This window comes from Oncorhynchus masou, chromosome 29 (assembly GCF_036934945.1).
Source record: "Oncorhynchus masou masou isolate Uvic2021 chromosome 29, UVic_Omas_1.1, whole genome shotgun sequence".
Classification (NCBI taxonomy): Eukaryota; Metazoa; Chordata; class Actinopteri; order Salmoniformes; family Salmonidae; genus Oncorhynchus; species Oncorhynchus masou.
Window position 1 is genome coordinate 86444359 of NC_088240.1, and position 21645 is coordinate 86466003.

A 21645-nucleotide genomic window follows, 5' to 3' on the forward strand; every position below is an offset into this window, starting at 1 on the left:
CTACAACACAAGGTCAAATCTACACTGGAATTGCTTACCAAGAAGACAGTGAATGTTCCTTAGTGGTAGAGTTACAGTTTGGACTTGGACTGTTTGAAAATGAGTTTGGACTGTCTATGACAAGACCTGAAAATGGTTGTCTGGAAATGATCAAGAACCAATTTGACAGAGCTTAGAGAATTTTGAAAAGAAGAGTGGACAAATGTTGCTCAATCCAGGTGTAGAAATCTACCCAGAACGACTTACCCAGAAAGACTTACCCAGAAAGACTTACCCAGAAAGACTTACCCAGAAAGACTCACCCAGAAAGACTCACCCGGAAAGACTCACCCAGAAAGACTTACCCAGAAAGACTCACCCAGAAAGACTCACCCAGAAAGACTCACCCAGAAAGACTTACCCAGAAAGACTCACCCAGAAAGACTTACCCAGAAAGACTTACCCAGAAAGACTCACCCAGAAAGACTCACCCAGAAAGACTCATAGCTCAGTGGGTTGAATACCTATCTAAACTAAGATATATTTGTATATATTATTTCATGTTTTTATTTTTATTTTATACAAATGTCCAAAATTTTCTTATACTTTGACATTACAGAGTATTTTCTGTAAATCATAGACAAAAAAAGACAATGAAATCTATTTTAATCCAACTCAACAAAATGTGGAAAAAAGTCAAGGCGTGTGAATCCTCTCTGAAGGCAGTGTATGTTGTATAATAGACAAGTTCACTACAAGGCCACTTTATTCTCATGAGGTTTAGTTGGCTATCTGGCTCCAACACATTGTAATTGTTAGTACAGGGAGAGAGATAAGCTGAGTGGTACCAACCTTCAAACCTGGAGGTGTAGTTCTCTATACCAGCTAGGTCCAGATAGTGATTCCTCCTCTCAGTGTTCTCATCCACACAGTAATGCTGTCCCTCACTGCTCTGACCTGGGAGGGCTGGCCTGGTGTAGGAGGACAGGCGTCTGTTAGGGTGTGTGTGGTAGGGTTGTGTGTGTGTGTGTGTGTGTGTGTGTGTGTGTGTGTGTGTGTGTGTGTGTGTGTGTTTGTATGTGTGTGTTTGTATGTGTGTGTTTGAATGTGTGTGTGTGTGTGTGTTTGTATGTGTGTGTGTGTGTGTGTGTGTGTGTGTGTGTGTGTGTGTGTGTGTGTGTGTGTGTGTGTGTGTGTGTGTGTGTGTGTGTGTTTGTATGTGTGTGTTTGTATGTGTGTGTTTGAATGTGTGTGTGTGTGTGTGTTTGTATGTGTGTGTTTGAATGTGTGTGTGTGTGTGTGTGTGTGTGTGTGTGTGTGTGTGTGTGTGTGTGTGTGTGTGTGTGTGTGTGTGTGTGTGTGTGTGTGTGTGTGTATGTGTGTGTGTGTTTGTATGTGTGTTTTTATGTGTGTTTGTGTGTGTGTGTGTGTGTGTGTGCGTGCGTGCGTGCGTGCGTGCGTGCGTGTTGACCTGATATGAGAAGAAAGCCGTCTGTCTGCTGATCGTCCCTCCTCCTGGTGAAGGCGTCCTGACTCCCGGTCTGATGAGAGACAACAACATATAAACATAAACTACATAAACAACTACAACATAAACAAAAACAGCCCTGTACAAACAACTAGCTACAACCCATAGAGAGAGACTGTATACAGCCATGATAAAGTTCACATAGCTCCCTCCCTCCCTCCCTCCCTCACCTCCCTCCCTCCCTCCCTCCCTCCCTCCCTCCCTCCCTCCCTCCCTCCCTCCCTCCCTCCCTCCCTCCCTCCGTCCGTCCTGAAATAAACAATACAAATGAACAGTAAACATTACACTCACAGAAGTTCCAAAAGATTAAAGACATTACAAATGTCATAATATGTACAAAAGGGAAAATAAATAAACATAAATATGGGTTGTATTTACAATGGTGTTGGTTCTTCACTGGTTGCCCTTTTCTTGTGGCAACAGGTTCACAAATCTTGCTGCTGTGATGCCACACTGTGGTATTTCACCCAGTAGATATGGGAGTTTATCAGAATCGGGTTTGTTTTCAAATTCTTTCTGGGTCTGTGTGATCTGAGGGAGATATGTGTAGTTTCCTCCTCATTCTGTGGGCAGTGAGCACATAGCCTGTCTTCTCTTGAGAGCCATGTCTGCCTACGGCGGCCTTTCTCAATAGCAAGGCTATACTCACTGAGTCTGTACATAGTCAAAGCTTTCCTTAAGTTTGGGTCAGTCACAGTGGTCAGGTATCTGCCACTATGTACTCTCTGTTTAGGGTCAGTCACAGTGGTCAGGTATTCTGCCACTGTGTACTCTCTGATTAGGGCCAGTCACAGTGGTCAGGTATCTGCCACTGTGTACTCTCTGATTAGGGCCAGTCACAGTGGTCAGGTATTCTGCCACTGTGTACTCTCTGTTTAGGGCCAGTCACAGTGGTCAGGTATCTGCCACTGTGTACTCTCTGATTAGGGCCAGTCACAGTGGTCAGGTATTCTGCCACTGTGTACTCTCTGTTTAGGGCCAGTCACAGTGGTCAGGTATTCTGCCACTATGTACTCTCTGTTTAGGGTCAGTCACAGAGGTCAGGTATCTGCCACTATGTACTCTCTGTTTAGGGTCAGTCACAGAGGTCAGGTATTCTGCCGCTGTGTTCTCTCTGTTTAGGGTCAGTCACAGTGGTCAGGTATTCTGCCACTGTGTACTCTCTGTTTAGGGTCAGTCACAGAGGTCAGGTATCTGCCACTATGTACTCTCTGTTTAGGGTCAGTCACAGAGGTCAGGTATCTGCCACTATGTACTCTCTGTTTAGGGTCAGTCACAGTGGTCAGGAATTCTGCCACTGTGTACTCTCTGTTTAGGGTCAGTCACAGTGGTCAGGAATTCTGCCACTGTGTACTCTCTGTTTAGGGTCAGTCACAGAGGTCAGGTATCTGCCACTATGTACTCTCTGTTTAGGGTCAGTCACAGTGGTCAGGAATTCTGCCACTGTGTACTCTCTGTTTAGGGTCAGTCACAGTGGTCAGGAATTCTGCCACTGTGTACTCTCTGTTTAGGGTCAGTCACAGAGGTCAGGTATCTGCCACTATGTACTCTCTGTTTAGGGTCAGTCACAGTAGTCAGGTATATTCTGCCACTATGTACTCTCTGTTTAGGGTCAGTCACAGAGGTCAGGTATTCTGCCACTGTGTACTCTCTGTTTAGGGTCAGTCACAGTGGTCAGGTATATTCTGCCACTATGTACTCTCTGTTTAGGGTCAGTCACAGTGGTCAGGTATCTGCCACTGTGTACTCTCTGTTTAGGGTCAGTCACAGAGGTCAGGTATATTCTGCCACTATGTACTCTCTGTTTAGGGTCAGTCACAGTGGTCAGGTATCTGCCACTGTGTACTCTCTGTTTAGGGTCAGTCACAGTGGTCAGGTATATTCTGCCACTATGTACTCTCTGTTTAGGGTCAGTCACAGTGGTCAGGTATATTCTGCCACTATGTACTCTCTGTTTAGGGTCAGTCACAGAGGTCAGGTATATTCTGCCACTGTGTACTCTCTGTTTAGGGTCAGTCACAGTGGTCAGGTATTCTGCCACTATGTACTCTCTGTTTAGGGTCAGTCACAGAGGTCAGGTATATTCTGCCACTGTGTACTCTCTGTTTAGGGTCAGTCACAGTGGTCAGGTATTCTGCCACTGTGTACTCTCTGTTTAGGGTCAGTCACAGTGGTCAGGTATTCTGCCACTGTGTACTCTCTGTTTAGGGTCAGTCACAGAGGTCAGGTATCTGCCACTATGTACTCTCTGTTTAGGGTCAGTCACAGAGGTCAGGTATCTGCCACTATGTACTCTCTGTTTAGGGTCAGTCAACATTCTAGTTTGCTCTGTTTTTTTAATTATTTCCAATGTGTCAAGTAATTATCTTTTAGTTTTCTCATCATCTTGTTGTGTCTAATTGTGTTGCTGTCCTGGGGCTCTGTGGGGTGTGTTTGTGAACAGAGCCCCAGGACCAGCTTGCTGAGGGGACTCTTCTCCAGGTTCATCTCTCTGTAGGTGATGGCTTTGTTATGGAAGGTTTGGGAATCACTTCCTTTTAGGTGGTTGTAGAATTTAACAGCTCTTTTCTGGATTTTGATCATTAGCGGGTATCGGCCTAATTTTGCTCTGCTTGCATTATTTGGTGTTTTACGTTGTACACAGAGGATATTTTAGCAGAATTCTGCATGCAGAGTCTCAATTTGGTGTTTGTCACATTTTGTGAATTCTTGGTTGGTGAGCGGACCCCAGACCTCACAACCATAAAGGGCAATAGGTTCTATAATTGATTTAAGTAGTTTTAGCCAGATCCTAATTGGTATGTCAAATGTTATGTTCCTTTTGATGGCATAGAATGCCCTTCTTGCCTTGTCTCTCAGATCGTTCACAGCTTTGTGGAAGTTACCTGTGGCGCCGATGTTAAGGCCGAGGTATGTATCGTGTTTGTGTGCTCTCGGGCAACGGTGTCTAGATGGAATTTGTATCTGTGGTCCTGGCAACTGGACCTTTTTTGGAACACCATTATTTTGGTCTTACTGAGATTTACTGTCAGGGCCCAGGTAGAGTATCTCTGTATTGTTTTAGTGAATCACCATAGTGAAGGCGTAGAGGTTTTCTGGGTCTCTATGTTTTTCGTTGGATAGATTTTGTAATTTCTTTCATAGGATTTAGCATTTTTCATTAAACCATTTGTCATTGTTATTAATTTTCTTCGGTTTTCTGTTTGAAATGTTGAGATTTGATAGGAAAGCTGAGAGGTCAAATATACTGTTTAGAGTTTACACCATCACTATTACAGTGAAACATTTTGTCCAGGAAGTTGTGTAAAAGGGATTGAATTTATTGTTGCCTAATAGTTTTTTGGTTTCCACACTACTCTCCTTTCCTCACCTTTCTTTTTTTAAATACATCATTTGGGGGGTATTTTCACCCCTTTTTTCTCCCCAATTTCATATCAAATTGGTAGTTACAGTCTTGTCTCATCGCTGCAACTCCCGTACAGACTCGGGAGAGGCGAAGGTCGAGAGCCGTGCTTCCCCAAGCCGCACTGCTTCTTGACACAATGCCCACTTAACCCGGAAGCCAGACGCACCAATGTGTCGGAGGAAACACCGTACACCTGACGACCGTGGCAGCTTGCACTGCGCCCGACCCGCCACAGGAGCAGCTAGTGCGCGATGAGACAAGGACATCCCTGCCGGTCAAACCCTCCCCTAACCCGGACGACGCTGGGCCAATTGTGCGCCGCCCCATGGGCCTCCCGGTCCCGGCTGGCTGCGACAGAGCCTGGACTCGAACCCAGAATCTCTAGTGGCACAGTCAGCCCGCTGACACCCCCTCAGTTCCTTTGGCTTTGAAGCCTCATGATTGAATATTGCTCTGTTCAAGAAGACTGTGATTTTGCTGGGGTGTCAGTGGGCTGACTGAACGCTCTGAGAGACTCTGGATTGAGGTCAGTGTTAAAGTAGTCTACAGTACTACTGCCAAGAGATGAGCTATAGGTGTACCTACCGTAGGAGTCCCCTCGAAGCCTACCATTGATTATATACATACCCAGCGTGCGACAGAGCTGCTGGAGTTTTGACACGTTTTTGTTGGTTATGTTTTGTAGTTGTGCCTGGGGGGGCACATGGGGGAGGGAATGCTGTCACCTCCAGGTAGGTGTTTGTCCCCCTGTTTGCTGAGGGTGTGACACACCCTGACCATAGTTTGCTTTGTATGTTTCTATGTTTTGTTTGGTCAGGGTGTGATCTGAGTGGGCATTCTATGTTGTGTGTCTAGTTTATCTGTTTCTGTGTTTGGCCTGATATGGTTCTCAATCAGAGGCAGGTGTTAGTCATTGTCTCTGATTGGGAACCATATTTAGGTAGCCTGTTTGGTGTTGGGTTTTGTGGGTGATAGTCCTTATTGTCCTTTTGTCCTTAGGTCTGTCGTGTGCTAGTTTGCACCAGTATTAGGCTGTTTCGGTTTTCTTGTTACGTTTGTTCTGTATATTGATTCGTGTTTACTTCAGTTTTATTAAACATGGATCGCAATAGACACGCCGCATTTTGGTCCGACTCTCTTTCACCTACAGGACAAACCATGACAGGGTGTCAGGTTCTCTCTCTACATATATACATCCCTCCCTCCGTGTCTCTTACCTGGGCCAGTGGAGATGTGGTCTCTCCTCCGAGCACTGGGCTCTGGGGCGACGGTCAGCTTGACCCGTAGGGTCCTCCTCTTACTGTGGCAGGACGAGTGATTGACCGAAGCATCCACCACATCATAGATGGTGTGCATCAGACTGGACATGTCCTGGGGAGGAGGAGGAGGAGGAGGAGGGGGAGGAGGAAGAGGAGGAGGAGGTGGTGGAGGAGGGGGGGAGGAGGTGGAGGTGGAGGAGGAGGTGGAGGAGGAGGAGGTGGTGGAGGAGGGGGGGAGGAGGTGGCGGTGGGTAGGAGGAGGTGGAGGAGGAGGAGGTGGTGGAGGAGGGGGGGAGGAGGAGGAGGAGGGGGAGGATGAGGAGAAGTGGACAAACACAGCTTATTATTATACATGTTATAACACATTATAACCTTCTCATTAAGGACAGAGATAAAGGCTCCACTGTTCCTTATATAGGGCACTAACTTTGATCAGGATCTATAGGGCTGCAGTCAAAAGTAGTGCACTATGTCGGGAAGAGGGTGCTATTTGGGATGCGGACATATTGTGTTAACCCTGGTGTCCTGACATCTGGGCCTCATACCATCATGGCCTAATCATCCCCAGCTTCCAATTGGCTCATTCACCCCCCCCGTAACTATTCCCCAGGTAGTTGCTGTACATGACAATGTTCTCAGTCAACTGACCTGGTAAAATAAGGAGTGAATAAATGAAAAGAAGCCTTACCTCTTTAGTAACTTTGCCACTGTTGTCAAAATCATAGAGGGTGAAGATCCATTCCTGACGATTATCTTCCTCCACTGATACGTCACACTCGAGGTCCTGTCGCCATGGAGACACAAGGAATACTCCTGGTTAATGACAAAGACAGCATCCTGTCCAGGAAGTGTATTTATACATCAGACTGCTTCACGCTACAAGGCCGTTCTGGCTGGGACAAGGCTTAGTTAATAACAAAAATACACCCCTATGGGTCCTGGTCAAAATGTGTGTACTATATAGAGAATAGGGTGCTATTTGGGATGAATCCGAGGTGATCCTTTTTGCTTGGAAACACAAACACACTGATTTGACAACCAGCAGAGGGAAGCAGAGTCAAACCTTTCCTTTCCTACTGCAAAAATGTATTCTCTCCACACAGTCACTCACTCTCCACTACTGACTGCTTTTCCACAGTCACTCACCCTCCCCTCCTGGCTGCTTTTCCACAGTCACTCACCCTCCCCTCCTGGCTGCTTTTCCACAGTCACTCACCCTCCCCTCCTGGCTGTTTTTCCACAGTCACTCACCCTCCCCTCCTGGCTGCTTTTCCACAGTCACTCACCCTCCCCTCCAGGCTGCTTTTCCACAGTCACTCACCCTCCCCTCCTGGCTGCTTTTCCACAGTCACTCACCCTCCCTTCCTGGCTGCTTTTCTACAGTCACTCACCCTCCCCTCCTGGCTGCTTTTCTACAGTCACTCAACCTCCCCTCCTGGCTGCTTTTCCACAGTCACTCACCCTCCCCTCCTGGCTGCTTTTCCACAGTCACTCACCCTCCCCTCCAGGCTGCTTTTCCACAGTCACTCACCCTCCCCTCCTGGCTGCTTTTCTACAGTCACTCACCCTCCCCTCCTGGCTGCTTTTCCACAGTCACTCACCCTCCCCTCCTGGCTGCTTTTCTACAGTCACTCACCCTCCCCTCCTGGCTGCTTTTCTACAGTCACTCACCCTCCCCTCCTGGCTGCTTTTCTACAGTCACTCACCCTCCCCTCCTGGCTGCTTTTCTACAGTCACTCACCCTCCCCTCCTGGCTGCTTTTCCACAGTCACTCACCCTCCCCTCCTGGCTGCTTTTCCACAGTCACTCAACCTCCCCTCCTGGCTGCTTTTCAAAGCAGGAATATAAAACCAGTCAAATAATCACATTCAGCAAAAGCCCTTGAACTGCCGTGACGACCTGCAGTTGGAGAAGAGAGGGAGGAAGGAGAAGAGAGGGAGGAAAGGAGAAGAGAGGGAGGAAAGGAGAAGAGAGGGAGGAAAGGAGAAGAGGGGGAGGAAATGAGAAGAGAGGGAGGAAAGGAGAAGAGAGGGAGAAAAGGAGAAGAGAGGGAAGGGGGAGGAGAAGAGAGGGAGGAAAGGAGAAGAGAGGGAGAAAAGGAGAAGAGAGGGAGGAAAGGAGAAGAGAGGGAAGGGGGAGGAGAAGAGAGGGAGGAAAGGAGAAGAGAGGGAGAAAAGGAGAAGAGAGGGAGGAAAGGAGAAAAGAGGGAAGGGGGAGGAGAAGAGAGGGAGGAAAGGAGAAGAGAGGGAGGAAAGGAGAAGAGAGGGAGGAAAGGAGAAGAGAGGGAAGGGGGAGGAGAAGAGAGGGAGAAAAGGAGAAGAGAGGGAGGAAAGGAGAAGAGAGGGAGGAAAGGAGAAGAGAGGGAGAAAAGGAGAAGAGAGGGAGGAAAGGAGAAAAGAGGGAAGGGGGAGGAGAAGAGAGGGAGGAAAGGAGAAGAGAGGGAGGAAAGGAGAAGAGAGGGAGGAAAGGAGAAGAGAGGGAAGGGGGAGGAGGAATGCACTGCCACCACAATATAACATCATGTCTTTCTTCCTGGTCCAGGAAAAAGACGTTAACCACAATTCTCAGTTACAGCTTTTCTGGAAGTAACTTTGATTCAGAGGTATCTGGTAACAGGACTGTAACTGGGAAAATAAACGTTGGGAGCGACAGGCGGGCAGAGAGGCTGTGCTGCAGGCATAGAGAGAGAATGTAGTGTACACTACATTCAACATGTAAGATCCATAGCATGTAGTGTACACTGCATTCAACATGTAAGATCCATAGCATGTAGTGTACACTACATCTAGCACGTAGTTTACTCTACATTCAACATGTAAGATCCATAGCATGAAGTGTACACTACATCTAGTTTACTCTACATTCAACATATAAGATCCATAGCATGAAGTGTACACTACATCTAGTTTACTCTACATTCAACATATAAGATCGATAGCATGAAGTGCACACTACATCTAGTTTACTCTACATTCAACATATAAGATCCATAGCATGAAGTGTACACTACATCTAGTTTACTCTACATTCAACATATAAGATCCATAGCATGTAGTGTATACTACAATCAACATAAAAGATCCATAGCATGTAGTGTACACTACATTCAACATATAAGATCCATAGCATGTAGTGTACACTACATTCAACATATAAGATCCATAGCATGTAGCGAACACTACATTCAACATATAAGATCATAGCATATAATGTACACTACATTCCTCATATAAGATCCATAGCATGTAGTGTACACTACATTCAACATGTAAGATCATAGCATATAATGTACACTACATTCCTCATATAAGATCCATAGCATGTAGTGTACACTACATTCAACATGTAAGATCCATAGCATGTAGTGTACACTACATTCAACATGTAAGATCCATAGCATGTAGTGTACACTACATTCAACATGTAAGATCCATAGCATGTAGTGTATACTACATTCAACATATAAGATCCATAGCATGCAGTGTACACTACATTCAACATGTAAGATCCATAGCATGCAGTGTACACTACATTCAACATGTAAGATCCATAGCATGTAGTGTACACTACATTCAACATATAAGATCCATAGCATGTAGTGTATACTACATTCAACATATAAGATCCATAGCATGCAGTGTACACTACATTCAACATATAAGATCCATAGCATGTAGTGTATACTACATTCAACATATAAGATCCATAGCATGCAGTGTACACTACATTCAACATATAAGATCCATAGCATGTAGTGTACACTACATTCAACATATAAGATCCATAGCATGCAGTGTACACTACATTCAACATGTAAGATCCATAGCATGTAGTGTACACTACATTCAACATATAAGATCCATAGGATGCAGTGTACACTACATTCAACATATAAGATCCATAGCATGTAGTGTACACTACATTCAACATATAAGATCCATAGGATGCAGTGTACACTACATTCAACATATAAGATCCATAGCATGTAGTGTACACTACATTCAACATATAAGATCCATAGCATGCAGTGTATACTACATTCAACATATAAGATCCATAGCATGTAGTGTACACTACATTCCTCATATAAGATCCATAGCATGCAGTGTACACTACATTCAACATATAAGATCCATAGCATGTAGTGTACACTACATTCCTCATATAAGATCCATAGGAAGATGTAAAAAAGACCAGCGTCTAACTTACATCCAGGCTGATGCGTTTCTTCCCAGAGACTTTGCCTGCGTCCCCTCCTCTCGGTAGCTGCCTGTCTGGCCCTGGGTCTGTGTGGGGGGACTGCAGGTAACTGTCACAGCCCTCAGCAGCCTTCTCTGGAGGGAGATCCACTGGCACAACACAACAACACACATCTTCATCTTTATTCAGATCCCCATTAGCTGACGCCATGACGACAGCTAGTCTTCCTGAACCCAACAACACAGAGACGTAACAGACATGATGACAGCTAGTCTTCCTGGGGTCATGAACCCAACAACACAGAGACGTTACAGACATGATGACAGCTAGTCTTCCTGGGGTCATGAACCCAACAACACAGAGACGTAACAGACATGATGACAGCTAGTCTTCCTGGGGTCATGAACCCAACAACACAGAGACAGAACAGACATGATGACAGCTAGTCTTCCTGGGGTCATGAACCCAACAACACAGAGACATAACAGACATGATGACAGCTAGTCTTCCTGGGGTCATGAACCCAACAACACAGAGACATAACAGACATGATGACAGCTAGTCTTCCTGGGGTCATGAACCCAACAACACAGAGACGTAACAGACATGATGACAGCTAGTCTTCCTGGGGTCATGAACCCAACAACACAGAGACGTAACAGACATGATGACAGCTAGTCTTCCTGGGGTCATGAACCCAACAACACAGAGACGTAACAGACATGATGACATCTAGTCTTCCTGGGGTCATGAACCCAACAACACAGAGACGTAACAGACATGATGACAGCTAGTCTTCCTGGGGTCATGAACCCAACAACACAGAGACGTAACAGACATGACGACAGCTAGTCTTCCTGAACCCAACAACACTGAGACTTTACAACATCCACTTGGAATAGGAAATATGTTAGGAAATACGTTTTTCATCATGGGCTCAAATAGAATGTGGACTCAGAGATTGTTATTTAGCTGTACATACAAGTCATGTAGTTAACTGTGCAGCATCAGTGATTGTGAGAGCTTTATTTAACTAGGCAAGTCAGTTAAGAACAAATTCTTATTTTTAATGACGGCCTAGGAACAGTGGGTTAACTGCCTGTTCAGGGGCAGAACGACAGAGGGGGGTTTGAACTTGCAACCGAGGATCAGTTTAGCCTTTTAGATCACATTATATGGACAGATCCTAGATCAGCGCTACTACTCTGAGACGCTTTGTGGATGACGGGCCCAGATCTGTGCTCTGCAGATGAAAGCATTTACTCATATCTTACCAGTCTGAAACATAGAAACATGTATTCTTCTACGTACCCTCTAGAGGACAGTGATGGTCTAAGAGCTGTCTCCCCTTCAGCTCACTATGTGGAAACTCCTAGGAAGGGAAGAGGCAGGACAGAGGGGTAGAGATAGGGAGGAGAAAGAGAGGGAGGAGAGAGAGAGAAGAGAGCAAGAGAGAGAGAGAGAGAGGGGGAGAGAGAGGGATGAGAGAGAGAGAGAGAGAGAGAGAGAGAGAGAGAGAGAGAGAGAGAGAGAGAGGATGAGAGAGAGAGAGAGAGAGAGAGAGAGAGAGAGAGAGAGAGAGAGAGCGAGAGCGAGAGCGAGAGCGAGAGCGAGAGAGAGAGAGAGAGAGAGAGAGAGAGAGAGAGAAAAACAAACACTTAGAACATTTGCATGCTTATAATGCTTTACTGTCAAGGGCGGACAGAGAAAGAGACACCACTGCCAAGCTTTCAAGCTGCCTCCAAACTCCCACAATAGTCACTCATGCATCTATCAAACAGACATATGTGTTCATCTTGACCTGTTCCAGGAGAGAGGCTGAATCCCAAACGGAACCCCATAGGGCTTTGGTTAAAAGTATAGTGCACTATAAAGGGAATAGGGTGCCATTTAAGATGCACTTCACATGTGTTCTGATTCTACTTGGGCATTGAGAGATGGAGGCTTGGGGTTTCACATGGCACGGTTTGATAGGGAGCTACAGAGGATTGTGATTGGGTGATTTTTAGCTGCAGAAGCATTGAAGTTGATCTAAATCGTTAATAGAAAAGATAACTTGATGAAAAGTCATGTCATCTTTTTTTTTAAACTGCCAAACACGAAGGAATAAACTTTTCAGGTGCTTTGCAACAAGAGCATGTGTGTGTGTTTACAGGATGGAAACGTCCAGTCGGATAGGATGGGACTGATTAAAGACACAATTACAAAAACATGCACCACTGGAGGAGGGAGTTTGTGTGTGTGTGTGTGTGTGTGTGTGTGTGTGTGTGTGTGTGTGTGTGTGTGTGTGTGTGTGTGTGTGTGTGTGTGTGTGTGTGTGTGTCTCCTGACGTGTGGTGCTGTCTAAGACATGTGACATGTGACATGCTTCTGAGAACGTATTGCTAGTTCTCCCTGTTCTATCTAGAGAATAGGGTAGTGTTGCTCCCTGTTCTACCTAGAGAATAGGGTGCTGTTGCTCCCTGTTCTATCTAGAGAACAGGGTGCTGTTGCTCCCTGTTCTACCTAGAGAATAGGGTGCTGTTGCTCCCTGTTCTATCTAGAGAATAGGGTGCTGTTGCTCCCTGTTCTATCTAGAGAATAGGGTGCTGTTGCTCCCTGTTCTATCTAGAGAACAGGGTGCTGTTGCTCCCTGTTCTATCTAGAGAATAGGGTAGTGTTGCTCCCTGTTCTATCTAGAGAATAGGGTAGTGTTGCTCCCTGTTCTACCTAGAGAATAGGGTAGTGTTGCTCCCTGTTCTATCTAGAGAATAGGGTGCTGTTGCTCCCTGTTCTACCTAGAGAATAGGGTAGTGTTGCTCCCTGTTCTATCAAGAGAATAGGGTGCTGTTGCTCCCTGTTCTACCTAGAGAATACGGTGCTGTTGCTCCCTGTTCTACCTAGAGAATAGGGTGCTGTTGCTCCCTGTTCTATCTAGAGAATAGGGTGCTGTTGCTCCCTGTTCTATCTAGAGAATAGGGTAGTGTTGCTCCCTGTTCTATCGAGAGAATAGGGTGTTGTTGCTCCCTGTTCTATCTAGAGAATAGGGTAGTGTTGCTCCCTGTTCTACCTAGAGAACAGGGTGCTGTTGCTCCCTGTTCTATCTAGAGAATAGGGTGCTGTTGCCTAAAGGCACCAAAACATTTTGAAGATTTTTCCACAAATAAGGTGCAGGAAAATATATTTTCCCATAACACAGAAAAATAAAAAATAACCTTTGACAAGAAAGAAACTATGCTCAACTCAAGAAGAATCTGAGGCACATCTGCACACGTTTAGGTGTGCGAGCGTAGCCCGTCCCTCTCCTTCTCCCTCTCTCTCTCTCCCTCCTCCCCCTTTCTCCCTCTCTCTCTCCCTCCCTTCCCCCATTCTCCCTCTCTCTCTCCCTCTCTGCTGGGTGTCAGGGTTAGACTTGAAACACACTGTATATTACCCAGCAGAGAGGAGGAGAGAGAGGGAGGGAGAATGAGAGGGAGTGAGGGAGGGACGGAGAATGATGGAGAGAGAGGAAGAGGGAGAGAAGGGGGAGGGAGAGACAGAAAGGGAGAGATGTGGAGAAAGGAGAAGGAGGAAAGATGGGAGGAGAGTGGTGAAGGGAGGAAAGATGGGAGGAGAGTGGTGAGGAGAGGAAAGATGGGAGGAGAGTGGTGAAGGGAGGAAAGATGGGGGAGAGTGGTGAGGAGAGGAAAGATGGGAGGAGAGTGATGAAGGGAGGAAAGATGGGAGGAGAGTGGTGAAGGGAGGAAAGATGGGAGGAGAGTGGTGAAGGGAGGACAGATGGGAGGAGAGTGGTGAAGGGAGGAAAGATGGGAGGAGAGTGGTGAGGAGAGGAAAGATGGGAGGAGAGTGTTGAAGAGAGGAAAGATGGGAGGAGAGTGGTGAAGAGAGGAAAGATGGGAGGAGAGTGGTGAAGAGAGGAATGATGGGAGGAGAGTGTTGAAGAGAGGAGGAGGAGAGTGGTGAGGAGAGGAAAGATGGGAGGAGAGTGGTGAGGAGAGGAAAGATGGGAGGAGAGTGTTGAAGAGAGGAAAGATGGGAGGAGAGTGGTGAAGAGAGGAAAGATGGGAGGAGAGTGTTGAAGAGAGGAAAGATGGGAGGAGAGTGGTGAAGGGAGGAAAGATGGGAGGAGAGTGGTGAAGAGAGGAAAGATGGGAGGAGAGTGGTGAAGGGAGGAAAGATGGGAGGAGAGTGGTGAAGAGAGGAAAGATGGGAGGAGAGTGGTGAAGAGAGGAAAGATGGGAGGAGAGTGGTGAAGAGAGGAAAGATGGGAGGAGAGTGGTGAAGAGAGGAAAGATGGGAGGAGAGTGGTGAAGGGAGGAAAGATGGGAGGAGAGTGGTGAAGGGAGGAAAGATGGGAGGAGAGTGGTGAAGGGAGGAAAGATGGGAGGAGAGTGGTGAAGAGAGGAGGAGGAGAGTGGTGAAGAGAGGAAAGATGGGAGGAGAGTGGTGAGGAGAGGAAAGATGGGAGGAGAGTGGTGAAGGGAGGAAAGATGGGAGGAGAGTGGTGAAGAGAGGAGGAGGAGAGTGGTGAAGAGAGGAAAGATGGGAGGAGAGTGGTGAGGAGAGGAAAGCTGGGAGGAGAGTGGTGAAGAGAGGAAAGATGGGAGGAGAGTGGTGAAGAGAGGAAAGATGGGAGGAGAGTGGTGAAGAGAGGAGGAGGAGAGTGGTGAAGAGAGGAAAGATGGGAGGAGAGTGGTGAAGAGAGGAAAGATGGGAGGAGAGTGGTGAGGAGAGGAAAGATGGGAGGAGAGTGTTGAAGAGAGGAAAGATGGGAGGAGAGTGGTGAAGAGAGGAAAGATGGGAGGAGAGTGTTGAAGAGAGGAAAGATGGGAGGAGAGTGGTGAAGGGAGGAAAGATGGGAGGAGAGTGGTGAAGAGAGGAAAGATGGGAGGAGAGTGGTGAAGGGAGGAAAGATGGGAGGAGAGTGGTGAAGAGAGGAAAGATGGGAGGAGAGTGGTGAAGAGAGGAAAGATGGGAGGAGAGTGGTGAAGAGAGGAAAGATGGGAGGAGAGTGGTGAAGAGAGGAAAGATGGGAGGAGAGTGGTGAAGGGAGGAAAGATGGGAGGAGAGTGGTGAAGGGAGGAAAGATGGGAGGAGAGTGGTGAAGGGAGGAAAGATGGGAGGAGAGTGGTGAAGAGAGGAGGAGGAGAGTGGTGAAGAGAGGAAAGATGGGAGGAGAGTGGTGAGGAGAGGAAAGATGGGAGGAGAGTGGTGAAGGGAGGAAAGATGGGAGGAGAGTGGTGAAGAGAGGAGGAGGAGAGTGGTGAAGAGAGGAAAGATGGGAGGAGAGTGGTGAGGAGAGGAAAGCTGGGAGGAGAGTGGTGAAGAGAGGAAAGATGGGAGGAGAGTGGTGAAGAGAGGAAAGATGGGAGGAGAGTGGTGAAGAGAGGAGGAGGAGAGTGGTGAAGAGAGGAAAGATGGGAGGAGAGTGGTGAAGAGAGGAAAGATGGGAGGAGAGTGGTGAAGAGAGTAAATATGGGAGGAGAGTGGTGAAGAGAGGAGGAGGAGAGTGGTGAAGAGAGGAGGAGGAGAGTGGTGAAGGGAGGAAAGATGGGAGGAGAGTGGTGAAGAGAGGAAAGATGGGAGGAGGAGGAGAGGTGGAGGAAGAGAGGGGAGGTGGAGAGGAGGAGAGGTGGAGGAGGAGAGGAGAGGAGGAGGAGAGGAGGAGGAGGAGGAGAGGTGGAGGAGGAGAGGAGAGGAGGAGGAGAGGTGGAAGAGAGGTGGAGGAGAGGAGGAGAGGAGGAGGAGAGGTGGAGGAGGAGAGGAGGAGGAGGGGAGAGGTGGAGAGGTGGAGGAGGAGAGGAAGAGGAGAGGTGGAGGAGAGGTGGAAGAGATGTGGAGGAGAGGAGGAGAGGTGGAGGAGGAGAGGAGGAGGAGAGGTGGAGGAAGAGAGGGGAGGTGGAGAGGAGGAGAGGTGGAGGAGGAGAGGAGAGGTGGAGGAGGAGAGGTGGAGGAGGAGAGGAGAGGTGGAGGAGAGGTGGAGGAGGAGAGGAGGAGGACAGGAGGAGGAGAGGTGGAGGTGGAGGTGGAGGAGGAGAGGGGAGCTGGAGGAGAGGTGGAGGAGGAGAGGAGAGGTGGAGGAGAGGTGGAGGAGGACAGGTGGAGGAGAGGTGGAGAAGGAGGAGAGGTGGAGGAGGAGCGGCTAGGTGGAGGAGAGGTGGAGGAGAGGTGGAGGAGAAGGAGAGGAGATGAGGAGTAGGAGGAGAGGTGGGAGACAGGCTAGGTGGAGAAGAGTTGGAGAGGAGAGATAGAGGAGAGGCTAGGTGGAGGAGAGATGGCGAAGGAGGAGAGGTGAAGAGGAGAGATGGAGGACAGGCTAGGTGAAGGAGGAGAGGAGAGGTGGAGGAGGAGAGGAGCGATGGAGGAGGAGAGGAGGAGGAGGAGGAGAGGTGGAGTAGGAGAGGGTGGAGGAGGAGAGGAGAGGTTGAGGAGGAGATGGAGGAGGAGGAGAGGTGGAGGAGAGGAGAGTTGGAGGAGGAGAGGAGAAGGACAGGTGGAGGAGAGGAGGAGGAGAGGTGGAGGATAGAGGAGAGGTGGAGGAGTGGAGGAGAGGAGGGGGAGAGGTGGAGGAGAGGAGAGGTGGAGGAGGAGAGGAGGACTAGAGGAGGAGAGTTGGAGGAGAGATGGAGGAGGCAGGTTTGAACTATAAACAGCTTCTGACAGAGGCCACACCTCCCTCCCACACCTCCCACTACTAAACACAGTCACACACCTCCCTCCCACACCTCCCACTACTAAACACAGTCACACACCTCCCTCCCACACCTCCCACTACTAAACACAGTCACACACCTCCCTCCCACACCTCCCACTACTAAACACAGTCACACACCTCCATCTCACATCTCCCACTACTAGACAGTCACACACCTCCCTCCCACACCTCCCACTACTAAACACAGTCACACACCTCCCTCGCACATCTCCCACTACTAAAGACAGTCACACACCTCCCTCCCACATCTCCCACTACTAAACACAGTCACACACCTCCCTCCCACACCTCCCTCCCACATCTCCCACTACTAAAGACAGTCACACACCTCCCTCCCACACCTCCTTCAAACACCTCCCACTACACCTCCCTCCCACTACCTCCCTCCCTGGGCCCCAAACAAGCAGCTGTCTTTAATCAGGTCACACTAAACACAAACACACACACACACACATTCACCATGTTTATCTCTGATTCTCCCAGCTATTTGTCTTCATATATCCTCCAAAACTGACATGTCGTGCTATTGACTTAATCTTAATTGAATGGTTGAATTGAGGGTGAGTGTTGATGTGTATTGAATTAAAATATAAACACACCATGTAAAGTGTTGGTCCCATGTTTCATGAGCTGACATAAAAGCTCCCAGAAATGTTCCGTACACACAAAAAAATATTTCTCTCAAATGTTATGCACAAATGAGTTTACATCCTCGTTAGTGAACATTTCTCCTTTCTCAAGATAATCCATGATCCATGGTTAAACAGCATGATCATTACACAGGTGCACCTTGTGCTGGGGACAATAAAAGGCCACTCTAAAATGTGCAGTTTTGTCAAGCAACACAATGTCACAGATGTCTCAAGTTCTGAGGGAGAGTGCAATTGGCACGCTGACTGCAGGAATGTCCACCAGAGCTCTTGCCACAGAATTGAATGTTAATTTCTATACCATAAGCTTAGATAATTACACGTGGAGGGCAGACTGTGGGCCGAGCCAGACCACACTGTGGGAGAGTCGGATGGATGGAGGGACGGGTGGATGGGGATGCCGCGTGCGCGTGCATGTGTGTGTGTGAGTGCAGCATGTGTATGTGTGTGTGTGTGCAGCATGTGTGTGTGTGTGTGTGTGTGTGTGTGTGTGTGTGTGTGTGTGTGTGTGTGTGTGTGTGTGTGTGTGTGTGTGTGTGTACAGTATGTGCGTGTGTGTGTGTGTGTGTTGTACAATATGTGTGTGTGTGTGTGTGTGTGTGTGTGTGTATGACTGTCTGGACCTTTAGTAGTGGGAGGGTATAACTGTCTGGACCTTTAGTGGTGGGAGGGGTATGACTGTCTGGACCTTTAGTAGTGGGAGGGTATAACTGTCTGGACCTTTAGTGGTGGGAGGGGTATGACTGTCTGGTCCTTTAGTAGTGGGAGGGTATAACTGTCTGGACCTTTAGTGGTGGGAGGGGTATGACTGTCTGGTCCTTTAGTAGTGGGAGGGTATAACTGTCTGGACCTTTAGTGGTGGGAGGGGTATGACTGTCTGGTCCTTTAGTAGTGGGAGGGTATGACTGTCTGGACCTTTAGTAGTGGGAGGGGTATGACTGTCTGGACCTTTAGTGGTGGGAGGGTATGACTGTCTGGACCTTTAGTGGTGGGAGGGGTATGACTGTCTGGACCTTTAGTAGTGGGAGGGGTATGACTGTCTGGACCTTTAGTGGTGGGAGGGGTATGACTGTCTGGACCTTTAGTAGTGGGAGGGTATAACTGTCTGGACCTTTAGTGGTGGGAGGGGTATGACTGTCTGGTCCTTTAGTAGTGGGAGGGTATAACTGTCTGGACCTTTAGTGGTGGGAGGGGTATGACTGTCTGGTCCTTTAGTAGTGGGAGGGTATGACTGTCTGGACCTTTAGTAGTGGGAGGGGTATGACTGTCTGGACCTTTAGTGGTGGGAGGGGTATGACTGTCTGGACCTTTAGTAGTGGGAGGGGTATGACTGTCTGGACCTTTAGTGGTGGGAGGGGTATGACTGTCTGGACCTTTAGTAGTGGGAGGGGTATGACTGTCTGGACCTTTAGTCTCTCTGATGTTACCCACTCTGGCCCAGTCTGTCTGTCATCTCTCTGATGTTACCCACTCTGGCCCAGTCTGTCTGTCATCTCTCTGATGTTACCCACTCTGGCCCAGTCTGTCTGTCATCTCTCTGATGTTACCCACTCTGGCCCAGTCTGTCTGTCATCTCTCTGATGTTACCCACTCTGGCCCAGTCTGTCTGTCATCTCTCTGATGTTACCCACTCTGGCCCAGTCTGTCTGTCATCTCTCTGATGTTACCCACTCTGGCCCAGTCTGTCTGTCATCTCTCTGATGTTACCCACTCTGGCCCAGTCTGTCTGTCATCTCTCTGATGTTACCCACTCTGGCCCAGTCTGTCTGTCATCTCTCTGATGTTACCCACTCTGGCCCAGTCTATCTGTCATCTCTCTGATGTTACCCACTCTGGCCCAGTCTGTCTGTCATCTCTCTGATGTTACCAACTCTGGCCCAGTCTATCTGTCATCTCTCTGATGTTACCCACTCTGGCCCAGTCTATCTGTCATCTCTCTGATGTTACCCACTCTGGCCCAGTCTGTCTGTCATCTCTCTGATGTTACCCACTCTGGCCCAGTCTGTCTGTCATCTCTCTGATGTTACCCACTCTGGCCCAGTCTATCTGTCATCTCTCTGATGTTACCCACTCTGGCCCAGACTGTCTGTCATCTCTCTGATGTTACCCACTCTGGCCCAGTCTGTCTGTCATCTCTCTGATGTTACCCACTCTGGCCCAGTCTGTCTGTCATCTCTCTGATGTTACCCACTCTAGCCCAGTTTGTCTGTCATCTCTCTGATGTTACCCACTCTGGCCCAGACTGTCTGTCATCTCTCTGATGTTACCCACTCTGGCCCAGTCTGTCTGTCATCTCTCTGATGTTACCCACTCTGGCCCAGTCTGTCTGTCATCTCTCTGATGTTACCCACTCTGGCCCAGTCTGTCTGTCATCTCTCTGATGTTACCCACTCTGGCCCAGTCTGTCTGTCATCTCTCTGATGTTACCCACTCTGGCCCAGTCTGTCTGTCATCTCTCTGATGTTACCCACTCTGGCCCAGACTGTCTGTCATCTCTCTGATGTTACCCACTCTGGCCCAGTCTGTCTGTCATCTCTCTGATGTTACCCACTCTGGCCCAGTCTGTCTGTCATCTCTCTGATGTTACCCACTCTGGCCCAGTCTGTCTGTCATCTCTCTGATGTTACCCACTCTAGCCCAGTTTGTCTGTCATCTCTCTGATGTTACCCACTCTGGCCCAGTCTGTCTGTCATCTCTCTGATGTTACCCACTCTGGCCCAGTCTATCTGTCATCTCTCTGATGTTACCCACTCTGGCCCAGTCTATCTGTCATCTCTCTGATGTTACCCACTCTGGCCCAGTCTGTCTGTCATCTCTCTGATGTTACCCACTCTGGCCCAGTCTATCTGTGACCTGCTTCTCTATTTTATTAAAGACCACTGCTACAGGATTAGGTAACCTCTAAACACACACACACGCACACGCACACACACACACACACACGCACACACGCACACACGCACACGCACACACGCACACACGCACACACACACACACGTGCAAGTGACATCAGACATGGTACAGCCTCTGTACCTCCTCTTCCTCCTTCTGGAAAACACTGGACATCTTTGTTCTCTCGCTTCTCGCCCCGAAACTTAAGTAGACACACATTTGAAAGTCTATTCTTCAGGTGACTCCAATACGTCTGATGTGAAACATAAAAAACACCGAATCAAGGGGGAGCTAAGATGATGGCTGGTCCAAGTACTGAAGGTGCCTCAGGGCAAAGAGATGGAAAAGTGTGTGTGTGAGGAATCACAGAGCAACAAGGGTCCCTGTAAATCTGGAACAGAGAGACAGTGAAGGGTCCCTGTAAATCTGAAACAGAGAGACAGTGAAGGGTTCACAGAGTGTCTTTCGACACAGAGGGGGAGTGACAGGACACAGAGTGGGGGTTCTCTAGAGTGGAGGAGGTACTTACTGTCTGTCTGTCTGTCTGTCTGTCTGTCTGTCTGTCTGTCTGTCTGTCTGTCTGTCTGTCTGTCTGTCTGTCTGTCTGTCTGTCTGTCTGTCTGTCTGTCTGTCTGTCTGTCTGTCTGTCTGTCTGTCTGTCTGTCTGTCTGTCTGTCTGTCTGTCTGTCTGTCTGTCTGTCTGTCTGTCTGTCTGTCTGTCTGTCTGTCTGTCTGTCTGTCTGTCTGTCAGTCAGTCAGTCAGTCAGTCAGTCAGTCAGTGGACGGTAGGATCTCAAATTCCCTATTTAGTACAATACCTTTAGCCAGAGCCCTATAGACCCTTGTCAAACATAGTGCACTAGATTATCAAAAGTAGTGCTCTATATAGGGATTAGGGTGCCATTTTGGGGTGTAATTGTATAGCTTGGTGACTCCTGCTGTCCCATGACTCCTGCTCCCAGTGACCATGGAGGGAGAAACAACACTGTCTCCCCTTAAAACCAGTCGTTGTGTTGAAGACTGAGGAATATCAGCGT

General features: G+C 48.2%; 1 protein-coding gene across 2 annotated transcripts in view; it reads right to left on the minus strand.

Moving 5' to 3' along the window:
• The window catches only part of LOC135520891 (protein naked cuticle homolog 2-like), a 92312-nt gene that overhangs the window by 3248 nt on the left and 67419 nt on the right, over positions 1 to 21645 (minus strand). Inside the window, exons 4-9 of one of the 2 annotated variants that reach the window (XM_064946718.1) lie at positions 11684 to 11744; positions 10382 to 10599; positions 6861 to 6956; positions 6131 to 6284; positions 1451 to 1520; positions 832 to 950 (exon numbers count right to left, since the gene is read on the minus strand). In XM_064946718.1, the coding sequence (XP_064802790.1) occupies positions 832 to 950; positions 1451 to 1520; positions 6131 to 6284; positions 6861 to 6956; positions 10382 to 10599; positions 11684 to 11744 (718 nt within the window). The remainder of the gene's footprint in view (positions 1 to 831; positions 951 to 1450; positions 1521 to 6130; positions 6285 to 6860; positions 6957 to 10381; positions 10600 to 11683; positions 11745 to 21645) is intronic. The other variant, XM_064946719.1, reaches the window with a different exon arrangement.